We start from the raw sequence: 26,317 nt of genomic DNA, 5'->3' as shown, positions 1-26,317 counted from the left end.
CGGACACGCACACACACACAAATTTTCCCCCGGGGATCTTTGCCGAGCTCGCCCCCGGGTCCTGGAGAGCTGGGGAGAAGGAGCAGGGCGAGAGGCGCCCCGCAGCGGGGATGCCTCCGTGCACCCCGATAAAAATATCCCTCGTGCTCAGGTCAATGCGCAGGATGCGCAGATGCTGCCGGGGCTGCGAGGGGTTTGGAGCCTGCCCAGCGAGGAGGCAGCAGCAGCAGGAGCCGTAATTAGGGCTGGGGATTTGCCCCGAGCAGTGCTGAGCCCGCCCAGGCGCATTGCTCCCCGCTTTTTGGGGTGGACGCGCCGTGCAACCCCTGCAATTAATGTCAGGGTGCCTCTGGGCCAAAAAAAGGGGGAAATAGGGGAAATGGGAAGCAGCGAGCAATGGTTACAGTCAGGACCAAGGGTCTGGTTGCCTTTGAAGCGATTCTCTTTTTTTTTCTTTCTTTTTTTTTTTTTTTTTCTGGTTTGCTGAGAAGAGGGGGAGGAAGGCTCTGCGCATGGCTGGCTGCCCTGGCTCGGGGGCTCGCGGGCGAGGGCGAGAGCAGAGGGTGAAGAGGAGGGGGAAGAGGAAGAGCCTCACCCGAGGCCACAGCGAGGGGAAGGGGGCAGAGGGCACGCATGGGGCACGCAGAGCATCCGAGGGGCTGATGCACCCGGGGCTGGCTGTGCAGCAACCCCCTTCTTCCCCACCCCAAAGGCTGCCCCTGGGGATGCTGAGCCCCCTGCCCCTGCTCCAGCATGGGCTGCATGCCCAGGGCAGGCAGGCTGTTCTCCGGGCTGGATGATGGAAAAGCCCCAAAACGCCTCGGGGGAGACATCAGCAGCTGGGACACGGGCTGCTCTCTGCACCCCACCACCTGGCAGGCTCTGGGGGGGGGAAACTGCAGCAGGGAAAGGCTGGAGAGAGGGAAAATGGAGCTCCCAGCAGGCCAGATGTTGGGATTTCCCACCTCTTCCTGGCTTTGGGCACAGGGCTGAGGCCATCGGGCAGCAGGAACGGGAGGCAGGGGGACAGGGGACAGCGGGTTTGTCCCCCTTGCTGCGTGCCCCCACGGCATGAGGACGCATCCTGCTCTCTCAGGAGCCGCCTTCTCGCTGGCCGTGGACGACTTTAATCTTCATAAGCCCCCAAAGTAAAGCTGCTTATAGGCGCTGGGAAGAGCCGTGGGTGAAGCCAGGAGAAATGAAACCCTACAAAACCCCGGCCCCATCACATTCCCCCTCGGTGCACCCGGGTACCCCGGCGCTCCCCAAACCCGGGCATCACTGCAGCGCCCACCCCGCTCCCCAGGCTACAGCCCCAGAGCGGGGACACCGTGTGTGTCCCCAAATCCTGCCGGGAACCCCATTTGGGGTTGTACCCAGGACCCCGAGGCTGAGGGGGGTGTCTGGAGACAGAGGGTCGGGCAGGCGGGCCGTGCCGCGTCCGTATGGAATGGTTTTTATTACAGTTTTAATCTCACAGTCGGTAGCATTACATGAGAATAAAGCACTGGACAGGACTGGAAAAAAGGCCTCTGGAGACAGCATGCAAACATTGCAACGAGTTTAAAGCAAAACAACCCAAAAAAGCATCGGGGGGGGGACGCCACCGCGCTCTCCCGGCTGGGCGGCGAGTCCGGCGTCTCCCCGTGAACCATCACTTCTGTCGTCGGGGTTTCCTTTCCTTCGCGCGTGTCCGTTTCATTGGCTTATTTATTTTATTATTATTCTTCTTTATTAACCTTCTCCTCTCGTTCTCAATCTCTCTCCCTTTTTTTTTTTTTTTTTTTTTTTCTTCTTTTTAATTACATTAAAAAATAAGATTCGTACTTTAGTAAAACACCCAGCGCTCAGCCGGGCGCCCTGCTTGAAATAATAAAAAACAAAACGAAAAACAAACAAACAAAAACAGACAACCAAAAAAAAAATAATAAAACAACCCCCCAAAACTGAGACCAAACGAACAACAAAAAAAAAAAATAAAAACCACCCCAAAATCCAAAAAAAAAAGCCTGGGAGACCAAAAATGAACCTGACGGGGGGGAAAAAAAAAAAAAGGGAGGGGGGGGAATTTGGAAGTTTGGAAGCGACCGGGAGGCTGGTGCGAGGAGGAAAAAAAGGAGGGGGGGACACCAGGCACCCCCGGGCCCCCCTCCTGGCCGCTCCTGCCGCCGCGTGGGTGCCCCCGAAGCCCCCCGGGGTGGGCTGGGGGAGCCGGGGCCGCCCGGCCGGCGGGGGCTCGCCCCCTGGCGCTGCTGGGGGGGGGTGGGGGCCGCCCCCAGAGCCCCCCCTCACAGGTAGAGCTCCTTCTCTTTGATATGCACTAGCTGTTCGCGGAGCTGGTGGAAGGACGGCCGGTGGCCGGGGTCCAGGGTCCAGCACTTCTTCATCACCTCGTAGACGATGGCGGGGCAGCCGTCGGGGGCGTCCATCTTGTAGCCCTTCTCCACGCGGGGCACCACGTCCTTCAGGGGCTGCGGGGACACGGGGGGGACAAGGGGGGGCTCAGGGTGCTGCCCCGACCCCAAAAACAGAGGGAGGAGGAGCTGGGGGGCTGCTCCCCGAAAATCGGGCACTTACGATTCGCGGATAAGGCACTCGCCCGAAGGAGTAGATTTCCCAGAGGAGGATCCCGAAGCTCCACACGTCCGACTTGGTGGAGAATTTCTGGGGAGAAAGGGGGTGGGAGAGGCCCCGTCAGCGGGCGGGGGGGGAAGCCATGGGGTGGGGGCGCGGCGCCGTCCCCTCTCCCACCTTTTCTCGAAGCGCCTCGGGCGCCGTCCACTTCACCGGCAGCTTCCCCGTGTCCTGCGTGGACGACGCCTCCTTGGTGAGCCCGAAGTCGCTGACCTTGGCGATGTTGTCCTCCGACACCAGCACGTTCCTCGCCGCCAGGTCCCGGTGCACGAAGTTGTTGGCCTCCAGGTACTCCATGGCCTCGCACACGTCTCTGGCGGGGCCGGGGGAGGGCGTCGGGAGGAGGGACGCGGCCCCAAAAAGGACGCTCTCCCCTCGCCCCTCTTCCCAGCAGTGCGCCCGGGGTGTGGGGTGGGATGGGCAGGAGGAGCCCCGTGGCCCCGTGTCTGTGTTCCCATGTCCCTGTGTCCCCACAGCCCCATGTCTGATGTCCTTGTGTCCCCACGTTACTGTGTCCCCGTATCTGTAGGTCCCTATGTCCCCGTGTCTCCATGTCTCCGTGTCCCCACAATCCCCATGTCCCCATATCCATACATCTCCACGTCCCTGTGTCCCCATATCTGTATGTCCCCATATCCCCATGTCCCATATCATGTCCCCGTGTCCCCATATCTGTACAACCTCATGTCCCTGTGTCCCCATATCCATATGACCCCATGTCCCCACATCTATATGCCCCCATGTCCCTGTGTCCCCATATTGTATGTCCCCATGTCTCCGTGTCCCCACATCCCCATGTCCCTGCATCCCCGTGTCCCCATATCTGTATGTCCCCATATCCCTGCGTCCCACGCCCTCGTGTTCCCATATCTATACATCCCCATGTCCCCATATCCGTACATCCCCATGTCCCTGTGTCCCCATATCCCCACGTCCCCATATCCATACATCCCCATGTCCCCACGTCCCCACGTCCCCCCCCAGCCCCCTGCATCCCCCCTTGCACTCACAAGGAGAACTTGAGCAGGCACTCCGCGCCCAGCACCGACCTCCCACGCGACCGCAGGTAATCCACTAGGCTGCCCTGGAGGGACAGAGAAGCGACAGTGCCACCCCCCACCCCAAAACGCCCCCCCCCCCACCCCAAAACAAGCCCCTGGGGATAGGGGCAGGACAGCAGAGCCGGGACACAGCCCTGGAGCTCCCGGGGATGGGGACAGCCCCAGAGTGAGGGGAAAGGGGGTGAAGGAGCAGGGTGGGAGCATGGGGCTGGGCTCTGCCCCCCCCAGGACCCCTCCGGGGCCCGGCCTCACCTTGGCCATGTACTCGGTGACGATGTAGAGGCCGCTCTTCTCCTCCACGATCACCCCCAGCAGCTGCACCAGGTTGCTGTGGCGGAGCTGCCTGCGTGGGGCAGGGGGGCTCAGGGCAGGGCCGCCCCGAGCCCCGTGTGTCCCCCCCTGGTGTCCCCGTATCCCCCCCCTGGCCGTACTCACGTCATCACCGACGCCTCCGCCAGGAACGCCTGCGCCGTGGCGTCGTTTTTAATGCACTTGACGGCCACCTTGTTCCCCCGGTAATCGCCCAGCATCACGTCTGCGGGGCGGGAGGGATGAGCATGGGGGGAAAGGGGACAAGCCGTGCGTCCCCCCCCTCCAGCCCCAGCACCCAGACCCCAAAGCATCACCCCCGTGTGGGGCTGCATTGGGGACAAGGTGCTGCTCACCTCCAAACTCCCCTTTGCCGATGATCTGCAGCAGCTTGAGGTCCTTCATGTTGAGGGCCCAACCACCTTTTTTTTTGGGGGGGGGAAGGAAATTCCTTAATTTACTTTTTTTGGGGGTGTGCAGGGACGGGGATGGGAGCAGGGGAGGGGGCACAGCCACTCACTGCGGGAGAACTCGTCCTGTGCTGCCACCGTGCCCTCCATCACCTTGGGCTTGATGAGGCGCGTGCACAGCCCGTCCGCGTCCGTGGTGTAATGCTGGGGGGGGACACGGGGCTGTCACCACAGGGACATGGCGAGGGGCTGGGGGGGCACTAACGGGGCCGTGCCGGGCTCTGAGGTCCCACCAGGTGGCAGCACGAGGCCGTGAATGGGACCAGCGGGGGCTTGGGGGGGGATCAGTCCCAAAGCAACGCCCTTGGGGTCCCTCTGGGGATCAGGTTGGGGTGTCCCCATCCCTCCTCCCGTCCCCATCTCCCCCCATGGCCAGTCCCGACACACCCCATGGGTCCCACTGGGGCTCTGGGGGGTGTCCCCATCCCTCCTCCTTCCCCCATCTCCCCCCTTAGCCAGTCCCGACGCACCCCACGGGGTCCCACAGGCTTTTGGGGCACGGCCCCACAGCCCCTCCAAGCCGCGCGCCCCCCCCGCTCACCTCCACCAGCTGCATGAGGTTCTCGAAGTAGACCTCCTCGTCGATGCTGAGCTTGCTGGAGGAGTAGATGATGCGGTAGTGCTCCACCTTGCCCTCGCAGCTGACGCACAGCGTGTAGTCCCCCGGGTAGTTGGTGCTCTCCCGCACCAGGAACAGCCCCGTCTCGGGGGGGTACAGCAGCCGCTCCGCCTGCTCCCGCGTGATCTTCCCGTGAAACCACCTGCATCGGGACCGGGACAGGCGGGTCGAGGGGTATTCGGGGTATTCGGGACCCCCCCCCCCGCCCGGGCAGCCCCTTTTTTTGCCCCGTTCTTTGTGGGTACTCACGGCATGAGGCTGAGCTTGATGCCGGCCTTCACTCCCTCCCGCTTCTGCACGTAGTTGGCGGGGATGATGCCCTCCTGCCCCACCTTGTTCTTCGCCTTGTACCAGTTGGGGTCCTGCGGGGACAGCGCTGGGGTCACGGCGAGCCCGCAGCCCCTCCGGGGGGGTCACCCTGCCGGTCATCAGCAGCACCCAGCCCCGAATTTCTCTCCATCCTCCCCCACCGAGCCGCCCGAGCCGCTTCCCTTCCGGGGCAGCGTTAACTAACGAGGCCGTGAGTTAATTAACCCAACGCCTGGCCCCGTTCCCAGCCCGTGGGGACAGCGGAGCCACGCGGGGACGCCCAGGCGGGATCCCAACCGCAGGCTCCCCGCCCGCGGCACCCGGACACGGGCACGCGGGGGACCCCACGCGACCCCCCCCCCAGGGGGGTTGGGGTCCTGGGGGGGCTTTACCTTGGTGACCGCGACGATGGTGAGGACGTCCCCCTTGCTGAAGGGCAGGTCCTGCTCGGCGGTGCCGTGGAAGTTGTACTTGGCGATGCACTCCGTACCGGACGGCCACACGGCCTGGGGGGGGCCAAACGGGGTGGGTGTGAGCCCCCTGTTTGGGGGACGCCCCCCACCCCAAGCCGCAGGGGTGCTGCTCGGCCCCGTGTGGTGCTCACCTGCATCCCTGACATCTTCTCAGGGGGGTCGGGGGCGCAAATCTCACGGGAGGGACACGTCACTCGGTACCATGAGACCTGCGGGGGGAAAGGGGCCGCTGAGAAGCCCTGCGGGGTTGGGTTGGGAATCTCCGCTCCCAGAAGGGGTTTTTGGAGCAGCTTCTGCCCCAAAAAAAACCCAAACGCAACCCCAAAATGCGAAGGAGCAGAAAGCCACGGGAGATGGAGCACAGAGCATCCCTGCAGGACGCTGCGGGGAGAGGAGAGTCCCGCGAGGAGCAGCCCCAGGGTAAATCGGAGAGCATCGCACAGCGCCGTTGCTAAAAGGTTTGAGGAAAAAAGAATCAAATCCCATTTCCCGCAGGGTAAAACCCATCGGCGCCCCGGGCGTGGGTGCAGCCTTGTCCCCCGCGGGGTCCCGGGCCGGGCCGCATCCTGCCCCGCGCGTGGGAGGGGAACAAGCCCGGCTTTATCCTCGCCGGCCGGCGGATGAAGTCAGTGGCCCCAGAATCAAACGGGGCCTTTTTGGGCTGAAACTCGGGGGCCTCTCCCTGGGAGGGGATGGTCAGAGCGGCCGGGAGGGTCCCCCGAGCCGTATGGGGTCCTCGGTGGGGGATTCCCCCCCTTGTCACTGAGCCGGCAGCACCAAAATAACCCCGTGCCGATTCAGCGCCGCGAGCGGCCACCGCTCCCAGCAGCCACCAGCAGCTAAAAATATTTCGGGAAGGAGGAACCGAAAGCGGGGGCAAGGCCCGCGGAGCCGTGAGGAGGAAGAAGATAAGGGGCAGAGCAGCGGGGAGGAAGAGCTGGGGTGCGGACGTGGCCCCATCCGCCACCGCCCTCGCCACGTTTTCGGGGGGTCCGGAGAGGCGCTGAGCACCGTGCCCGCCATGGGAAGGGATTTGGGGTCACCGTGCCCATCACCGTGGCACCGGGCCCTGCACGGCGTGTAGGTTTTCCTCACGGCCATGCTGCCAGTTTTGGGGCCGTCCCAGCGGCCTGGTGCTGGGTGCACAGAAGCGTCCCGAGATCGAGCTCTCGGGCTGCGTCATTTCCTCGCCACCCCCCCCGAAACCCCCCCGCGCGCTGCTGTTCCTCATCCTGCTGCCCCGAGCCTGCGCCGTGGCGGCTGAGAGCGAGCTCCTGGGGATGCTGCCACAGGGGGGGGTCACCCCTGGGACCCCCCCGTGCGCCCCGTCCCATCAGTCCCACTGCTGGGGGGGTGCTGCAGGAGCTGGGGGGGCATCGCGGGGAGCGCTGCGCCCCACAACAGCCCCGCCTTCGCCCGCCATCCACACCCTCGTGCTTCTGCACCTGCTCGAGCTCGGTTTTCGGGGTGATTTTTGGTTAAACCCCGAGGCGGGACGTTTCGGGAAAGGGGCCGGGCACCAACAGTGCGAAACGCAACGCGACAACAGCGGGGAGGGAACCGCCGAGCACACGGCGGGCTGCTGCTCAAGCCCCCTTTACACAAAGCTGCCTTTTTTCCCCCCATTTGCTGCAATTTCAGCTTTTTTTTTTTTTTTGCCCTCTGCCGAGGAGGAACCACCACTTCCACCGCCCTCGTTCCACTCGCCCTGAAACGACCTCACCAGCAGGAGCCGGACCCAGTCCCCTCTTTGGGGACTTTGTGGGGGGACGTGTCTGGCCGCACGGGGCTGCACGCCGCAGGGCAGGCCCGATTCCCACGGGAGCCCTGTGCTGTGCACGGCCGCAGAAGGAATTTCCCATTTCTGGCTTTTTCGCCCCCGTTCTCCAGCTGTTGCTCAAGAGCATCCCCCGAGCGTGGTCAGCGGTCCCCAGCAGCTCGCCGCGCGGTGAGCATAACGGAACCGAAGGGAAGAAGGGGGCAGGAAGGAGGCTTTGGCTCGGATTTGGCTCCAGCTGCACAGTCCTGCCCCGTGGGAAATGGTTCGGGGGGTTCCCTGCACGGCTCCGGGTGCTTCACGTCCCGGGGATGTGATTTGGTCCTGGCGAGGCTCCTGGTACCCGGCTGTGGATGCTTCTGCAGAGCCCTCGATGCACGTCCCTTGTGTCCCCGCAGGCTGTGAGCACCCATGGGTGCCACCCGAGACGCAGCCAGGGCACCCGAGGAGGTGCCAGGAGCAGGGAGCGGGATCACCCTGACCCCTGCCTTCCTCTTCCACGTCCCAGCGCTCGCCGTCTTCCTCCCAAGGGTCCTTCTTAAGCAGCAGGTTCATTTTTTATCAGCACCCCATTCCTGCTTCAAAGCCAAGGCTGGAGACTTCGTGACACGCACGTGCCCTGAGCGAGGAGCTATGGGGCCGCTCCCAGCCGGCCCCAAAACACCTTTATGCCTCCGTGGGATGGCGAGCAGCTCCAGGTCGGAGCAGAGCTCCTCGGGAACCAGACTTTGCGGCCGGCAGCCTCCTCACGCTGCTGTCTGTTGGAGAAGTCAAGCTTCTTTTTGAGGTGTCATGACGCAAACGGCGCCCAGGGTGCTGGGCTTTGCTCCTCGTTTTTGGGGGATTTGGGGAGTTTGGTTGCCCCATGCCAGACCTGGGCACACCGAGCTGCCCCCTGCTCTGGGCTCGAGCATCCTCAGCGCTGCTTGGCACAAAAAGCTCGGTCTGGGGTTCTTCAGCACCCTGATAATCCAACGGGCTCTCGGCGGCGGCACGAGGCAGGGAAATCTCCGTCCTCATCAAGCACCGGCACTTCCCCTCTCCTTGGGGACGCAGAATGCTCCTCAACTGCTAGGTCTCCCCGCAGGAGCCACACGGGGCTGAAGCCGCTGCCCCTCCGAGGATCCAAGCACTGCTCCGGCAGCAGGGAGATGCAAAAAGGTGAAAAGCCAGGAAAAAATCCTCCCAGCTGGGGCTTTGTGCTAGGAGAGCCGCTCGCCTCCGCGCGCGATGCTCCTTCCCGCAGCGCCGGAGGAAGCTGCCTTTCCCACAGCCCCATGACCTCCCGGAGGAGCTGCTGCCGGCCCGTCCCTGCGCTGCGGGGCCGGGATGAGGCCGTTTGGCAGAAAGCTGCAGCGTGGATGTTAAAGGAAGAGTCGCTCGCACAGGGAAGGCTTCCCCACGCATCCACCCTGCTCGGCAAAATCCCTCCAGCCTCCAGCGCAACGCCTCCCCGCGCTCGACCCGGGCCTCTTCAAACTTCAAAAAAAACACCAGCAGCCCAAAAACAGACAACATCCTCACTCTCTCCAAGAGATCTTATCGACTGTTATTACAAGTAACACCTACGATTACCATAATCGAAAGAAAAACGTTCCTCCTTTATCTCATCAGCGACTTGGCTGCGCTCTTGCAGACGGTTTCGCTGCTCCAACTGCCTGGGCACCGAGCGGCGGGCCCCGAGAGAGGAAAGGGGGTGTTGTTCCTTTTCTATTGCTTTTTTTAAAAGAGAAGAAAAAAAAAATGAGAGAGAGAGAGAGAGAGACACGGTGTTGCTGTCAAACCACAAAAGGCGCCTGGGGGATAGTCAGGGGCAGGTGGAGGCCCTGCGAGCGCTCAAGATGCTGCTCCGAGCCTCCATGGCACGGCGGGGGCTTTCCTGCTCCTTTTCTCCTGCAAAACCAGAGTGGTGCGATCGGATCCAATCATCCCAGAAATTCCTGCTGCCGGGTGGCGGTGGGGGACAGCGGGATGGACGGCACGGGAGGGCGTCCCGCGGGGTTTATCGCGACACCGCTCGCTGTCGCGAGGCTTCGCGCTGCGTCGCTGCCATCCTTCCACCACCCGAGCCTCTTCTGCTCCCCGTCCTCAAACTCCATCCTCGGCGGGGCGGGATCCTCGGGGACCTCCTCCATCCGCGGAGCCTTGGGGATGCTCTCCGGGATCTGCACCCGTGGGTGCCTGGGTGACTCCGGCGGGGTCGAAGCGAGGCCGGTGCTGTCCGGACAGAGGCTGGCAGCCTCCTCCTCTGCCTCCTCGGCCCCTGCTGCTCTTGGCGAGCACACCACAGACCGCAGCCGACCCTCCAGCACCTCTCCAACCCTTCGCACCTGCGGCGCAACACCGGGCACCCACCACCGAGCGCCTCCCCAGCACCCCACCGAGCAGACCCTCAGCCTCCTGCCTGCCCCCCCGGCCTCCTGCCTGCCCCCTTGACCCCCCCTGTGCTCGCAGCCCCCCTCGGCTCCCCGGGGGCCATCCCTCAGCCCCCCCCCGGTCCCCCCCGGTCCCTCCCGGCCCCTCCCCGCCGCCGCCTGCGGTGATGCCGGGGTGGCCGTGGGGGGGTCGCACGGTGCCCAGCCCACCCCCAGCCCCTCTCCCAGCCCCGGGGGGGGGCTCCCCGCAGCCGGTACTCACCTCCCCGCGGAGGCCCCGAGGGAGGGGTCGAGGCCGGGCAGGGGGCCGGGGCCGGGCAGGGGCTCAGCCCGCCGCCGGGTACTCCATGCGGTGCCGCCGGGGGCCTCCGGGCTCGGGGGAGGGGGGCGGAAGGGGCGGAGGAAGGCGAGCGGCAGCCCGGCGGCTCCCAGCCCCGCCGAGCCCGGCGGGGAGACGACGGGGACGGGGAGGCCGGGACGGGCCGGGACGAGGCGCGCCCCGCTCCGGGGAGGGGGCTCCGGGGGAACCGGGAGGGCTCCGGGGGGCGCCCACGGGGACCGGGAGCCGCGCTCGGGGCCGCGGGGGGGTCCGGCCCGCTCCGGCCCGGGCCTGGCGGGGAGGAAGCGGCGGCCGGAATCGGGGAGCCCGGAGCACGGCGCCTGCGCCGCGCCCGGGGCCGGCCTCCGCCGCCGAGGCCCCGCCGCGCCCCCTGCCGGGCACCGGCACCGCCAGCGCCGGGCCCCGGGGCGGGAGCCCCCGCTGGGAGCCGTGAGGCAGCGCCTCGGGGCTCCTCAGGCTGCCCTCGGTCCCCTCCCGCATCGCCTTGGTGCCCTTCTTACACCGCCTTGGTTCCCTTCACCACCTTCACCACCTTCATCGCCTTCATCACCTTCATCACCCTGACTCCCCTCATCACCCCCATGCCCTTCTTCGTCACCCCCATTCCCTTCGTCCTCACTGTTATCCCCTTCTCACGTCGCCTTCATCCCCTTCATCACCCTCACTGCCCTCTTACATCTCCTTTGCTCCCTTCTTACATTGCCTTTCATCCCTCCTCCCATCACCTCTCCTGTCTTACATTATCTTTACTCCCTTCTCACACATCTTTACCCCCTTCTTACATCGCCTTTGGCCCCTTCTCCATCACCATTGATCCCCTCTTACACTGTCTTTACTCCCTTCTTACATCACCTTTGGTCCCTTCTTCATCACTTTTGGCCCTTTGGCTCCCTTCTCACCCCATCCTCACCCCTCCATCCACCATCTGTGCTCCCCCATACACCATCCCCTGTACTCGGCTCTGGTGAGGCCGCCCCTCGAGTGCTGGGTTCAGTTTTGGGCCCCTCGCTACAAGGACATCGAGGTCTCGGAGTGTGTCCAGAGCTGGTGCAGGGCCTGGAGCACAAGGCCTGTGAGGGGCGGCTGAGGGAGCTGAGGGGTTTGGGCTGGGGAAGAGGAGGCTCAGGGAAGCTTTATTGCTCCCTAAAGGAGGTTGTGGGGAGCTGGGGCCGGCCTCTTCTCACAGAGAACCGACATTAAGACCGTAGGGGACGGCCTGGATGCGTGCACACGTGGGGGGTGAGAGCAGCCCTGCAGAAAAAGGTTTTGGGGTTCTGCTCGGTGTCAGGCTGGATCCCAGTTGCTGGTGTGCTCTGGCTGCCAAAATCCCAGCCATGCCCTGGGGCTGCGACAGGACCCGAGGGAACGGCACGGAGCAGTGGCAGGGCAGCTTCTGAAAGAAAACAAACCAAAAAGGAAAAAAAAAAAAAAATCGAAGAAAATGGGCCGATTCGCAAGAAAAGATGCTTGTCACTTCCTGCCCCGTGCGGCGAGGCGCCACAGCCATGTAGGGCCAAGCAGGAAGCCTGGGCACGGCGCTCACAGCCCCCTGGGACCCCCCAAATCCCAGCTCTCGTGTCCTCACTGGGGTGGGCACTGGGCTCAGGTGGTCACCAAGGGGGCAGGAGGGGACAGTGGGGACACGCTGGCTCTGGGGACACGGTGCTGGCAGCTCTGCCTGCAGACCAAGGATGATGCCACTGTGCCGTGGGGGATCCCCGTGGATTTTCCTGCGCCGAGCACGATGTCCCCAGGGATGCTGAGCGGGTGCAGGACAGGTCCTGCTCCCCTGCATCGCCTTTTTGCTGCCGGTTCCTGCCCAGCCGCCGAGCAGAGCGGTGCTGGGAGGAAATGAAAGCGGCTGGTGTGGCTGCCTGCACCAGAAAGGCAGCTGCGGATGCAGGCACAGACCCGTGCGGGATCCTCTGCACCCTGTCCAGGGCAGAAGCGCTGCAAGAGGAGCAAGAAACTCACCTGCAGGCTGAGAATAAAAGACACAAAATCCCCAAAGGAAAGCAAGCCCGGCTGGTCCTGCAGCACCCAGAGCTCCAGGGGCGGTGGGGATGTGGGATCCAGGCCCTGCCGGGTTCCCCCTCCCCAAATGAGCATCCCCCTAAAAAATAAAACCTCGGGGAGGCAAGGCGCCCCGTGCGCACCAGAGCTGCTGTGAGAGATCCACACGAGGGCGTTCACGTCCCAAAGCCAGCGCAGAGGGGACAGAAGTGCTCCGGGAGGGGACGAAAAAGCTTCGGGAGCGATTTAGGATCCCGCACCGCCCTGCCTGGTGCTGTGTCCTGCTGGCATTCAGTCCTGTCCATCGGGGGCTTCTCCCCCGCTGCTGGCCCCCAAATCCCTCTTTGGGATCTTGCCCTCATTTCAAAGCCTCCCCTCGTGCCCAGGAGGGTTTTAATTAAAGGAGAAAGGGTTGGGGACCCTGCCCCCCAGCCCCTGAGCTGGTTTTGGGGACCTGCGGCATCCCTGTCCCACACCTTTCTCCCCTCCTTTCCTCCCCTCGTGGCTGGGGGCTTTGCCGTGGGGGTTCCCCCCTTGTCGGACTTGGGGTGCAGGGAAGGGGAGGAGAGGCAGGATGGGGGACAGTCCCCACAGCCCCCCTGTCTCGGGCAGATCTGTGCCATCAGGGGACTGCCACCAGCCTCGGGGACAGGCAGCCAAAGGGAGGTAGCACAAAGGTGGGTGACAGCTGGGGAACACGCTTAAAGCCCCAGCCAGGTTTCAGCACCATCCCCAACTACTCAGAAGCTGTGGTTTTATTCCCCCTTGGCAGAAATTTGCAAGTTTGGCCGTTTCTTACAGGCACCCAGGAGCTAATCCCCGTGGGGAGGTGGTTGCTGCTAACAGCTCCCCTGGGAATGAGCAAACAGCCGAGGGAACGAAGGAGCCAGCTGCAAGAAGATTGGAAATAGGTTGGAAATACGGGATGGGCTTTAACAAGGAGGGTCACTGAGTGTGGGAGCAAGCCCTCCGTCCCCTTCCTCTCGCCCTAAAGCAGGACCTGCAGTCTCCCACTGCAATTTAGCCCCTCGAAGAGTTTCCATCCCTGCTGGAGGTGTCCCTGTGGCTTCCAGGGACCTCCACCGTGGCAGGGGGGAGCGGAGCTGCCATCACTCAGCCTGCTGACTCACTTTAAAACCTCCCATAAAAGCAAGTGATAAAAGCTGCCCCGGCTTATCACGGTTCCGGTTCCCATAAAGAAATCACAGCACTTGCAAGCTACCTGGGGAGTAAGCGGAGGCTTTAATTGAGGAAGATCATTAGGGAAGAGACGGAGATAGGGGATGTGTGCAATCGGGGCCATCGTGGCAGTGATCAATGGATCTGCTTATCGGGAGCTGGCGGGGAAGGGGAGAAAGGGGAGCATGTGTGGGTGCAGCACGGGGCATCTTGTGGGATGGGAGCTGCCACGAGTGTGCAAGGAGATGTGTGCGTGCTCCCGGCCAAAATGGGGGCTCTGGGGGCTCCCCGTGCCCCTTGGTGTCCCGTGTGGGATGCTGCCATCAAAGGGAGAAAGATGGAGCCCCATAAAACCGTGCATTTCACCTCCATCAGCATGAAGAGGAGGGCTGGGTGGGAAGCCTGCCCAGTTTTCTCCCCTCCAACCCTATCCCTTCCTTCACCATCCTGGCATGGGGGTAACTTTTCTGCTTTTTCTCATTTTTCTCCTTTTTTCCCCTCCCTTTTTTTTTTTTTTTTTTCCCTGATCTCCAGTGCCAGGCTCTGCAGTCTGTCAGCGGTGACCCTGGGGGAGGCAATCAGAGGAGACCTTCCACCAACAAGGGGCTGTTTCACTCAGTAACGTTAATATTAATCTGCTTATCTGCCCCGGGGCTGTAAACCACTCATCTCCAAAGGGAAAAAAAACCTACCCCTCTGTTCTTTATTTCTCTCTACTGATTGCGGGCCTTATCAGCAGCCACCGCTGGGACTCAGGGCAGTGGAGTCACGCGATGGCTCCAGCCACCGGGGCTCTGGTCCTGCACCAGCACCGGAGTCATGGGTCCAAGTCCACGGGAAGCTCCCCACCCCATGGCGTGACACGTGGCCGGGGTGGCCCTGGTGGTCTTGCAAAGCACCAGGCTGAACACCGAGACGCCCAGCCCCATGTCCGTGCTGGATTCGGGATGTCCTACGAGTCTATCGCCTTTACCTACACCCCTGTGGGATGTAGGGGATGTGCAATTTGGCCAACAGATCTCATGCCTTGTCCTAAACCATCCTTCCACACTTTGCCTGAGCTCAGCCCCGTCCCTGCAGCTGTGGTTTGGATCTCGTGGAAGCACAGAGAGACAAAGAGCTACTCCCTTGCTTGTTTAACGGGTCCGAACACCTCCCTGCTCTTGCTGGAATCTCCCCCGAGCTCTTGGGCAATCGGCTTCCCCGTTTCCTTCCCTTTTGTTTTTTCTCCCTTCTTGGAAGTTTTTGTGCAATGCAGGGTTGTGTGCGTGCAATTGCTGGGGCCTGGCATTTGGACCTGGAGGGAACTCTCATCGGCTGGGGTTTGGCATCCTGGCCCATGGGAACAGCTTCAAGAGCTGTGTGTTGCACTCATTCTTGTTCCCATATGGCTGCCTGTCGGCTTTGGTGGGCCTTCTCCTCCAAAATGCTGGTCCCTGAAGAGCTCCTCCAGTCCAGCTCACCTTAACAACCCCTCTCATTTTACTGAAAAATGAATCTGAGCAGCAGCAGAACCCCTGATATGTGAGATTTTCTAGTAGATTCTCAAAGAGGCACTAAAGTGCCTTGAGTTAAAGACAAACCTCCCCTGAATGGGGTCTTGGAGTGACACGACAACTCAGTTGGGCAATTAAAAACACACTGTCGACACAAGGAAACAAGTTCAGAGGACTTGGAGAAGTATTAGTGTTTTTCTAAGACGTTCTCCCAAAATCTTCAAGAGGAGCTTTGTGGTGCTAAGCCTAGACGCGATGGAATATCCAACAGCAGAAACGCCAGGAAATGAAAAGGGAGGAAAACAGTAGAAGGCAAACAAGATAAAAGGGGTGCTTCAATGGCTTCAGGTTATTGTGTGGCCCTGCAAGGTTGTGCCAGCCCCGGGGCTGGTACGAGGGCACCCACAGCTGGGGATGAGCCCGCTGCTCAGCTCAGGCTCGCCATGGGGAAGCGCTGCTTGACCTGGAAGTGCTCGCATCGCTTGTGCTTGAGGGACAGTCCGTAGCGCGGCGTCATGTCCACCTTCCTGCCGTCACGGACACTGAACTCCAGCTGCTGCAGCAAGGTGGTCAGGAAGAGGAAGACCTGCCTCCTGGCGATGAACTCCCCGATGCACCTCCTCTTCCCCAGGCCGAAGATCAGCACCTTCTCCCCGTCCTCTTTGTTCACCTCGGTCCCTTCGGCGTTGAGGAAACGCTCCGGGTTGAAAACGTGTGGGTCCTTCCAAAGTCTCCTGGGGTGGAGAAGGTCAGGTGCTGAGATGGAGTCTCCCGGCCATGTATGCAGGGGGGCTCTCCTGGGAGCCAGTTAGGATGTCCCTGGGTTTAGTAGATCCCTTACCCACCCCTTTTTCCCTTAAAGCAGGAGGTTTTCTGCCTCTGCAGGTACTCACTCGTCGTGGTTCACCTGCCACTGGTTGACGAACACGCAACGGCCCTTTGGGATGTAGTACCCATTCAGCACTGTGTCCTTGGTCGTGCTGGGGGGAGAAGAGAGGGCTGTGAGGTTTTGGAAAGCAAAAAGGCTCTTCCACATCCTCACGGACTCAATGTTTGCCCACGCTGCCCTGCACGGGAGTGGTGAGCTCCCTGTGTCCATGATGAAGCCATTATTGTACTAATTGATAGAATTTTCCCTGCTCTGCTGCTGGGCAGGCTGCACCACGGGGCCTCAGGTCCTCCCCCCGGCAAGCCCAGCCCATCCCCACGCAGCACCTACCTGTGTGGGATGGTGAAGGGCAGGAAGGAAGAGTGCCTGAACATCTCCAGGATGAAGGCTTCTGTGTAGGGCAGCGTGCCTTGGTCTGACAGCCGTGGCCTCCTCTCCCGACCGATGGTCTGATCTGCGGGAGGAGAGGAGGAGAAGCTGCTTGGGGCCAGCCCTCTCCTCACAGGTCCCAGCCCCAAAGAATCGGGCTCGTCAGCTCACCCAGTTCGGCCTGGATCCTCTTCTGGATGTTGGGGTACGTCACCAGGTACATGAGGCACCAGGACAGGGAGTTTGTCACGCTTTCAAAGCCTGGGCGGAGAGGGGAGATTGTGCAGACCCCATGAGTGTCATGCACAACACGGGTTATGCATGACCCCATATGTGCTATGCTCGCTGCCGGACTGACACGTGGATGGCTAAGAAGGGAGAGGACATCCCGGGCACGCTGTAGGGCTTGGGTTTCTATCCTGTTGGAGGAAGCTTTGCTAAAAGGTTCAGTTCTCATTTGTCCAGGATCGCCCTGGGGTTATGCCAGGTTTGTGTAAGATTTCATCTTCTTTGGAAGTGAGGGAGTTTCCACAGAGCTACTTAAGGGTGAATCAGGCAGCAGACATCTCCCTCAACCAGGAAAAGCCACCCTGACCAAGCTACCAACCGTGCCCCTGGCTTGTTCCTGAAGCTTCCTTCCAGACCTAATATCCCACATGGTCTCTGGGGGTGTCCTAAGAAGGTCCAGAGCAGGGAGGTGGGTGCTTGGACCCAAAGTGGCCACCTGGTGCTGGACAATTGGGGTCAGAGCTGTAAGGTGAGGAGCCCGAGGTGACCTGCCATAGCTGAGGGAGCAGCAGAGCAAGATACCTGCTCCGAAGAGGTCGTTGACCAGGTTGACAATCTTCTCATTAGGGATCCGCGCGGCGGTGCTGGCTTCTTTCTTATCCAGGCACTGCTCGATGAGGGAGTCGGTGATGTCTCGGATGTTGTCCTGAGGAAGAGAAGAGAAGAGAAGAGAAGAGAAGAGAAGAGAAGAGAAGAGAAGAGAAGAGAAGAGAAGAGAAGAGAAGAGAAGAGAAGAGAAGAGAAGAGAAGAGAAGAGAAGAGAAGAGAAGAGAAGAGAAGAGAAGAGAAGAGAAGAGAAGAGAAGAGAAGAGAAGAGAAGCCAGTGGCCAAGCAGAGCGTTGGGTTACCAACTGGAGAACATCATCTTTCAACCCCTGTGGTGGTCCCTACTGATTTTGCAGCCAATGGAAATGAGGAGGTGGCTCTGCAGGGCACCTGTGCAAGCAGCCTTGCTGACAGATCAGAATATTGCCCAACCAACTGCTCTTAGCACACAAGGCCACCAAGGAGCATGTGTACTGGCCCGCAACACGAAGAGGTTACAGCTGGACAGGCTGTACTCCTAGATGGAGCAATATCTGCAGGAACACCGATGGCCGTGGCCACTCAGGTGCAGGAGGACAACCAAGTCCCCAACGCAGAGTGGGACCCATCTCTGGGGCAGGCGGGGGTCCCCAAAGCTCTCACCTTGTCATAGGTCTCGTAGTGCTCCTTGACAATCGCCTGCAGGAAGCGCACGAACCGCTGGTTGTAATCTTTGAAGAGATCCATGGTGCGGCTGGGCAGGTAGCGCAGCAGCGGGATGAAGTCCGAGGGGTTGCCAGCAGCCACCACCTCCCCGAACTTCTCGCTGTCGTTGACCAGGCTGAGCAGCTCCTGGTCGTTGTGGTCGTAGCGCTTGCCGAAGCACATGGCGCAGATGACGTTGGCCACCGAGACCACCAGGTAGCGGTACGGGTCGAAGCTCTGCTCCTCCTCCATCACCTGCAGGAACTTGGTGACCAGGTAGGCGGCCTCCTTGGAGACGTGCTCCTCCAGGAGGCAGCTGGAGGACGATGTGGGGCTGGCGGCGATGGAGAAAGTCTTCAGGGCGTTCTGGGCCAGCTTGCGGCGCGCTTTCCACACTTCCCCCACCTCGGGGCTGAAGCCCAGGCTCTGCCCATCCGCGATGTGTCGGAAGCTGGGGAGGTCGGGGCGCCCCATGAAGTCCTCCCCTTGCTTCAAGAGCGCCTGCCGCAGGGTGTCCAGCCCGCTCAGCACCAGCACGGGCTGGGTGCCGATGGCCACCTCCATCACGTCCCCGTACTTCTGGCTCAGCCGCGTCAGGGCCAGGTGCGGGTCCTTCCTCAGCTCCAGCACATTGCCCACCACAGGGAGCCCGCGGGGACCCGGGGGGGGCTTCAGCCCCTTGGGCACGCGGCGCCGCAGGGGCTGGGCGAGCAGCAGGAGCAGGCAGAAAGCGGCGGCCACCAGCAGGACCCCGGTGGCCATGACACTGCTGGGGCTCCCTGCCAGCCCCGTTGCAGCCTCCATCCCCGCTGCCATCTAGAAGGAGATATCGGGAAGCGAGGTGCAGGATTAGCACGGGGAACCCCAAAGAGCTCAGGGAGAGCCATAGCATGAATCCTCCCAGCCAGCTTTAAAACCTTCCACATCCGTGCTCAGAGCCACACACGCACACGCCCCCGCCTACCTGCAGGTCCTCAGGTCACAGAGGGCTGGGGTCCCAGCAGAGCGAGGAGAGGGGGTCCCAAACCCCTGGATGGCTTCCTCTCCTCCTGCCTCCTGCTCCACTCAAGGCTTTAAACAAGCAGCCGGGTGCTTATCTGCTGGGTCACGGCAAGAAGGACCCACGGGACAGCTATCCATTAACAGAGGGGGCCGAGCCCCCGGAGCCAGCCCCGCAGCCCAGGGCAGACGTCCCCCAGCTCCAGCACGCCGCCGGGGAGGGGACGAGCAGGGTACTGGTGTCCCACGGTGGCAGGACCTCGCGGCCGGGGCCAGCCTCAGGTTAACGATTGGCCAGGGTTGCGTGAGAAGTCGCTGGCACGCTTCCTGACCACGGCACGCGACCGCCGCCTGGGCTCTGCCCCACGACCCTGTCCCCCCCCTCCAAAAAAAAAACAAAAAACCCCGGTGGGGAACACGCAGGGTCCCGGCTCAGCCGGAGAGAGCGGGGCTGTTCGTTAGGTGGAGGGAATTTTTTTTTTTTTCCTCCAAGTTTTCTTCCGTTCTTTGGAAAGCACGGGGGGAATCGTGCCCGGGTAGAAGCTGAGCTAATATTTAATAAAGGGCTTTCAACACCTGGCCCAAGCGGGATCATTAATGGCAGTGAGTAGGCTCATTAACGCTTGGCAGGGACAGTTACAAAACCCAGGCTGCTAAAATTCAGCCCAATAATTGCACACGCTGACGAGAGGCACCGTGCGGACGGCTCACGCGGGAGATGCCTCCCAGCCCTGTGTGGGGAGGACAGGACGCTTGTGGAGACACGGGGGATTCGCTCAAATACGTGGGAAACCCTAAAAAAAAAAAAAAAAAAAGAAAAAATAATAAATAAATAAAAGGTTTTGGGATGGCAAACACCCCAACGGCGTGGTGCGGGCGGTGGGCACGGGGGATGTGGGTGCTGAAAGGGCACGGCTGCAGCAGCTGTGGGCGTGCAAGGTGCGTGTGCACGGCGCTGTGCGGCAGCAGGAACCTATAGAGGTACCTATAGGCAGAGAGGTGTGCTGCAGGGGGACGGGACCGCATGCCCTGCGTGTCCTGCATGCCCTGCATGCCCTGCATGTACTGCGTGCCCTGCGTGTCCCCTGTCACCGGGACGTCCCCAAGCGTGGTGGCACTGCTGAGCCCCCCCATCCCCTTCTGGGGTCCCATGGGGGGGACACAAGTGGGACCGAGCCCCGTTACCCGCTGCGGGAGGAGGGGAAGGGGACGGAGTGGAGGGGGGGGGGGGGGGCGATCCTGCCCGGCGCCACCCTGACCCCGGGCCGGGCTCCTGGACGTGGGGCCACCGCCCTGGCCCTTTATAAGCCATTTCCCCCCCCCACACCCATAGCGTGACAACGAGTGACCATCCCAGGTCCGTCCCGGCCCCTTCGCACGCGATGCTGTCCCCTTGTCCCCCCCCCCCCCCTCCGCCCCCCGACGTGACCCCAGCCCCCGTTGTCCCCGGGGGCCGGGGGTGGGGGGGGGGGGACAGAGGGCACGGCGGCTTCTCACGCGAACCTGGACAATTTTTAACCCGCAAGCCCCGGCCGTGACCCCCTCCCCCGCCGCCCCCCCCCCCTCCCCGCGACGTGGCCCCCCGTGGACCTGCCCCGCATCCCCCACGGGGGTCTTGGGGGGATCGGGCCGGATCCGGGACCCCCCCTTTTAGGGCACCTCCAGGGTGGGGGAGCCCCGAGAGGTTCGGGACGGAGCCGGTGCGTGCGCCCCCCCCCCCCGCGTGTTGGCGGATCCCCGTGGGGCTGCGGCTCCTTTAAGCGGCTCCCCGGTGGCGTGCCAGGGTGCCCAAACCTCCCTCCCGCTTCGCACGCGATGTCCCCTCCTTGTCACCCCCCCCCCGGGACCTCCGTGTCCCCCCCCCCGGTGTCCCCGCAGCCCCCCGTGCCGCGCACGCCCCCGCCGCCGTGCCGCCCGCCCCGTCGGGGCGGCCCCCGGGGAGCGCTGAGGGGGGATGGAGGGGGGGGGTCCCGTAAATCCCGGGGGGGCTGTTCGGGAGTTTGGCCGCTCGGCAGCTTTGATTAGGCTTCGGTCACGTGGGGGGGAGGCGGCCCGGCCAATCAGAGCGGGAGGCGATGCATATAAAGCAGGGCCGGCGGGGCGCACGGTACCTGGCGACGGGATCGGGCCCCCGAGGGAACACTGCGCCCCGAGGTGAGCACCGCTGGGAGAGGGACCCCCCCGAAAATCCCCCCAAAAAAGCACCCTGACAGCATCCTGCTGGCAGCTAGCGCTTGTGGGGTGCAGGGGGGCTTCTGTAGGGTCCTCGCTGCCCCCTCCCCAATTGCTGCCCTTCTCCCCTAGGATCCTCGATGGCAGCAGGGATGGAGGCTGCGATGGGGCTGGTGGGGAGCGCCGGTGGTGTCTCAGCCACCGAGGTCCTGCTGGCGGCCACTGCCTTCTGCCTGGTCCTGCTGCTCACCCAGCCCCTGCGGCGCCGCGTGCCCAAGGGGCTGAAGCCCCCCCCGGGTCCCCGCGGGCTCCCCGTGGTGGGCAACGTGCTGGAGCTGAGGAAGGACCCGCACCTGGCCCTGACGCGGCTGAGCCAGAAGTACGGGGACGTGATGGAGGTGGCCATCGGCACCCAGCCCGTGCTGGTGCTGAGCGGGCTGGACACCCTGCGGCAGGCGCTGGTGAGGCAAGGGGAGGACTTCATGGGGCGCCCCGACCTCCCCAGCTTCCGACACATCGCGAACGGGCAGAGCCTGGCCTTCAGCCCTGAGGCAGGGGATGCGTGGAAAGCGCGCCGCAAGCTGGCCCAGAACGCCCTGAAGACTTTCTCCATCGCCGCCAGCCCCACATCGTCCTCCAGCTGCCTCCTGGAGGAGCACGTCTCCAAGGAGGCCGCCTACCTGGTCACCAAGTTCCTGCAGGTGATGGAGGAGGAGCAGAGCTTCGACCCGTGCCGCTACCTGGTGGTCTCGGTGGCCAACGTCATCTGCGCCATGTGCTTCGGCAAGCGCTACGACCACAACGACCAGGAGCTGCTCAGCCTGGTCAATGACAGCAACGAATTTGGGGAGGTGGTGGCTGCTGGCAACCCCTCGGACTTCATCCCGCTGCTGCGCTACCTGCCCAGCCGCACCATGGATCTCTTTAAGGACATCAACAGGCGCTTCAACGTGTTCATAGAGAAAATTGTCCAGGAGCATTACGCCACCTTTAACAAGGTAAGAGCTCGGATGCTGTTCTGGGGCAAAGCTTTCCCTCACTTCGCTGCTTGTTCTCTTATTGCATTCTTTTTGTCATGGTCCCATTCATTGAAATCATTAGAAGAGGGCACAGAAGTAGAGCTTTGTGCTTAATGAAATTGAGCTTCTGAGGAGGAAGCCCAAATCCAATTCTGCTGCTTATGGGATGTGGTAGAGCCTCTTGAGCTGCTGACTTTGCTGCAGCTGGTTCCCAGTTCCCTAATGGAGCTGATGCCACCGGCTTGGCTCTGCAGCCTGTCCTCCACCAAACCCCGCTGCCCCTTGCTGGGTGCTGAACCTGGCACCCTCTGCCTCCAGCATCCCCCTTTGTGCTTGTGAGGGAAGGAAGAGCTGGTGCCTCCTGGAGCTGGGTAACGGGGGGTTTCACCTGCCCTGCTGCCTCTGACCCCTTGGCTCTTCCCCAGGAGCACATCAGGGACATCACAGACTCGCTGATCGGGCACTGCCAGGAGAGGAAGACGGCAGGGGAGGACACCAACCTCCAGCTCTCCAACCAGAGCATCATTGCCATCGTCAACGACCTCTTTGGGGCAGGTGAGGCCATCTCTGTGGGTGCAGCCCCCTCCCCTGGCTGTGCTGGGGGCTTTGGAGCTGATGCTGGGCTCACAGGCAGTCATGGGTACAGGAGGTGGCTTTTGAAGGGCAGCTGATGGGGGAAGCTCTCCCAGGCTGTGTGTCACCAGCCAACACATGCAGGGTGCTGGGATTTGTGAATATCCTGCCTTTCGGTAGCTAAATGCCTTTCTTTGTGTCCGTCCAGGCTTTGACACCGTGACAACCGCCCTGTCCTGGTGCCTCATGTATGCCGCCTCATACCCTGACATGCAGAAGAGGATCCAGGATGAGCTGGGTGAGCTGACGAGCCCGATTCTTTGGGGCTGGGACCTGTGAGGAGAGGGCTGGCCCCAAGCAGCTTCTCCTCCCCTCCTCCCACAGATCAGACCATCGGTCGGGAGAGGAGGCCGCGGCTGTCAGACCGAGGCACGCTGCCCTACACAGAAGCCTTCATCCTGGAGATGTTCAGGCACTCTTCCTTCCTGCCCTTCACCATCCCACACAGGTAGGTGCTGACTGGGGTTTTGGAGGTGCCAGCAAACAGCACCTCCAGAACTTGTGCTTGTTTCAGCACGAGGCTGTGAGTTTCCTCTGAACCTCTCCCCTCTGCCTGTATTTCTTCCAGGACGACGAAAGCCACTGCTCTGAACGGCTACTACATCCCCAAGGACACCTGCGTGTTCGTCAACCAGTGGCAGGTGAACCACGACGAGTGAGTACACCACGGCGTTCCTGTTTGGGGTGCGGTCGGCTGGCTTGGGATGAAGATTGCATGGATCTGTCCTTAAAAGTCTGATCAAGTCCCAGACCGAGTACTTTGGGTCAGAAGCTTTGCTCTGCAACAGGAGCATGGTCTTTCCCCATGTCTGAGCGGCAGTTCCTTGGTTAAGGTGCTGGAAAAATCCCTCAGGTCTCCATCCTTCCTTTGTCAAAGTTCCTGCCCGATTCCTGCGCTCCCATTTCGGCTGGAGGCACAGGACATCTCTAGATGTTACGTGCTGATTTCAGCTGTCCCTGGTATCTGCGTAGGCAAACACAATCCGGGGCTGAAGTGGAGCCTTCAATGGGCTGAGCTGATAGGGGCTGACAAGCAGCTGGCATTTCGGGTGGGGAACAGGGGCCACAGCAGGCTGCCAGCCTTTCAGGGTGGTGAAATGAGACAACATTGCAACACTCTGCACAAAGAGGGCTCTCTTTTTGCCTGCTGTCCCCAGCAGCTCGCTCAGGTCTCTCCTTTCTGCTGCAGGAAGCTCTGGCAGGACCCCTCCTCCTTCAAGCCTGAGCGGTTTCTCAACACAGCCGGGACCGAGATCAACAGGACGGAGAGTGACAAAGTGCTGACGTTTGGCCTGGGGAGGAGGCGCTGCATCGGCGAGTCCATCGGCCGCTGGGAGGTCTTCCTCTTCCTCACCACCCTGCTGCAGCAGCTGGAGTTCAGCCTGGCCCCTGGCGAGGCGGTGGACCTCACCCCTCAGTACGGGCTGATCATGAAGTACAAGAAGTGCGAGCGCTTCCAGATAAAGAGGCGCCTCCCCTCCAACGGCTCGCTGTGAGGCAGCAAAAAATAAAGGCGATAAATGACTTTTTGGGTCAGGCACCTCCGCTTGTGCTCCCGGCGTGGAGCTGCTCCTGGTACCACCTTGCTTCACCACAGGCATCCTCGTGCTCAGGCTGAAGAGGAATTCGCACGATGAATCCCTGAGTGTTTGCACCCTGGAGGTGCCCTGAGGACTGGAAATGTGTGGTTTAGGTCATGCTGCTCACAGGTCATGGTGTTAGCTGCCCCCAAAGGAGAAGCCTCCTGGGCAGTACCAAATGAATGAGAGCCAGGGATGCAAAGCGATGAGAGGCACAGTAAGATGCTTCTGGACTATGTATTTGCTGCTTCAACTAGTATTTTTCTAACAATAGATCGGTATATTCTGACTAATAAGAAGAGGAGCAGATTGAGGGCTGCAGGAGATGCATGGAGCAAGTCTTCCTGGCACATGGAGCAGGAATTTGTGCTGCTTTCTGGGGGCTGCATGGAGATGCATCCATCTGCAGAGAGAAATGGCATGGGATTTCTAACCCAATAAATGCTTTTATGAAAGTTTCTTCCTCCTTGCTGCTTTTATCCCTCTTGGGGGGAGGATGGGGTGACACAAATCACATCTCTGCCCTTAAAGATCTAACAGGGCTGTGTAGGATTCTTCTGGGGGGAGCTAATTGGGATGCTCACATGAAGGAGAGCTTCCCTGTCCTTGGGGGTATGTGATCCAGGTGAGAAAAGACCTTTGAGGTCATCAAGTCCAACCACCAACCTGACCTGGGTCCTGTCACCAAGCCCTGCCCCTCGGTGCCACATCTGAAGGATGAGGTCCCCTCCTGGTGTGTACCGGGAGGACCAGGGTATTGACAGCAGTGTGTTTCCCTAAAAACCCCATGTGGTGGTCTTCTTCATCCCGTAAAGCAGCAAAGGGACCGTGGGTGCTCCTGGTGCCCCCCAGCTGCTCTGAGCTTCTTGGGTGCCTCTTAAAGCGGTGATAAACACACAGCGGCCACACAAACAATGAGCAGCTTTGTGTGTTTCAGGAATTCTTGTAAATTTTTTAAAAAGTGATCACAGTTGGCACGTGAAGAACTGAATCCAGACCCTGTGTGAGAAGAAAATATTGAGCAAAGCAAAAAAAAAGATAATTGTGCTTCACTGCATCCTCTGAGACAAGCCTTCCTCCTGCTGTGACTTCTCCTGTGGAGATCATGGGGGTGAGGTAGAGCTGTCATGGAGATGGAAGGGGTGTGGAAGGGGTGTCATGCAGGTGTTATAGGGATGGTGGAGGTGTCATGGAGGTATAATGGAGGTGGTGGAGGTGTTATGGAGGTGCCAGGGAGATGGCGGATGTGTTGTGAAGGTATTACGGAGGTGGTGGAGATGTCATGGAGGTGCTATGGAGATGGTGGAAGTGTCATGGAGATGCTATGGAGGTGGTGGAGCTGCCATGGAGGTATTATGGGATGGGGGAGGTACTGTGGAGGTATCATGGAGGTATTTTGACACTGTTTCCCACAGCATTCTCCTCAAGAAACTGGCTGCTCTTGGCTTGGACTGGTGCACGCTTCGTTAGGTTAGAAACTGGCTGGATAGCCGGGTCCAAAGAGTCGTGGTGAATGGAGTCAAATCCAATTTGAGGCCAGTCACTAGTGGCGTTCCCCAGGGCTTGGTGCTGGGGCTGGTCCTCTTTAATATCTTCATTGATGATCTGGACGAGGGCATTGAATGCACCCTCAGTAAGTTTGCAGATGACACCAAGCTAGGTGTGTGTGTCGATCTGCTTGAGGGTAGGAAAGCTCTGCAGGAGGATCTGGATAGGCTGCACCGATGGGCTGAGGTCGACTGCATGAAATTCAACAAGGCCAAGTGCCAGGTCCTGCACCTGGGGCGCAACAACCCCAAGCAGAGCTACAGGCTGGGAGAGGAGTGGTTGGAGAGCTGCCAGGCAGAGAAGGACCTGGGAGTGATGGTGGATAGTCGGCTGAATATGAGCCAGCAGTGTGCTCAGGTGGGCAAGAAGGCCAACGGCATCTGGGCTTGTATAAGAAGCAGTGTGGCCAGCAGGGCTAGGGAGGTGATCGTCCCCCTGTACTCAGCTCTGGTGAGGCCGCACCTCGAGTACTGTGTTCAGTTTTGGGCCCCTCGCTACAAGAAGGACATCGAGGTGCTTGAGTGGGTGCAGAGAA

The 26,317-nt window shown here is 61.3% G+C and overlaps 3 protein-coding genes across 3 annotated transcripts; 1 reads left to right on the top strand and 2 right to left on the bottom strand.

Annotated features, from left to right (window-relative positions):
- Window positions 1–1,442: 1,442 nt before the first annotated feature.
- On the bottom strand, window positions 1,443–10,673 carry CSK (C-terminal Src kinase). Its single transcript, XM_084293385.1, has 13 exons — window positions 10,290–10,673; window positions 6,007–6,084; window positions 5,795–5,908; window positions 5,343–5,455; window positions 5,016–5,235; window positions 4,525–4,618; window positions 4,361–4,426; window positions 4,131–4,230; window positions 3,948–4,038; window positions 3,645–3,718; window positions 2,752–2,947; window positions 2,578–2,664; window positions 1,443–2,471 (listed from the first exon to the last, which is right to left on the bottom strand). Exons 2-13 carry the CDS (start codon window positions 6,019–6,021, stop codon window positions 2,289–2,291), a joined length of 1,353 nt encoding a protein of 450 aa, XP_084149511.1. The 5' UTR covers window positions 6,022–6,084; window positions 10,290–10,673; the 3' UTR covers window positions 1,443–2,288.
- Window positions 10,674–15,482: 4,809 nt separating this feature from the next.
- Window positions 15,483–18,635, bottom strand: LOC311213482 (cytochrome P450 1A5-like; the record flags this gene model as incomplete). The annotated part of the gene is made up of 6 exons (XM_084293521.1): window positions 15,483–15,789; window positions 15,949–16,035; window positions 16,275–16,398; window positions 16,485–16,574; window positions 17,124–17,247; window positions 17,790–18,635. 6 exons carry the CDS (start codon window positions 18,633–18,635, stop codon window positions 15,483–15,485), a joined length of 1,578 nt encoding a protein of 525 aa, XP_084149647.1.
- Window positions 18,636–21,142: 2,507 nt separating this feature from the next.
- On the top strand, window positions 21,143–24,150 carry LOC311213481 (cytochrome P450 1A4-like; the record flags this gene model as incomplete). The annotated part of the gene is made up of 6 exons (XM_084293520.1): window positions 21,143–22,000; window positions 22,447–22,576; window positions 22,803–22,892; window positions 22,979–23,102; window positions 23,223–23,309; window positions 23,844–24,150. 6 exons carry the CDS (start codon window positions 21,143–21,145, stop codon window positions 24,148–24,150), a joined length of 1,596 nt encoding a protein of 531 aa, XP_084149646.1.
- Between the last annotated feature and the right edge of the window lie 2,167 nt (window positions 24,151–26,317).

The sequence above is a fragment of the Netta rufina genome, assembly GCF_964035555.1.
Source record: "Netta rufina genome assembly, chromosome: 11".
NCBI classification, from domain to species: Eukaryota; Metazoa; Chordata; class Aves; order Anseriformes; family Anatidae; genus Netta; species Netta rufina.
This window is presented reverse-complemented; position numbering and strand designations above follow the sequence as displayed.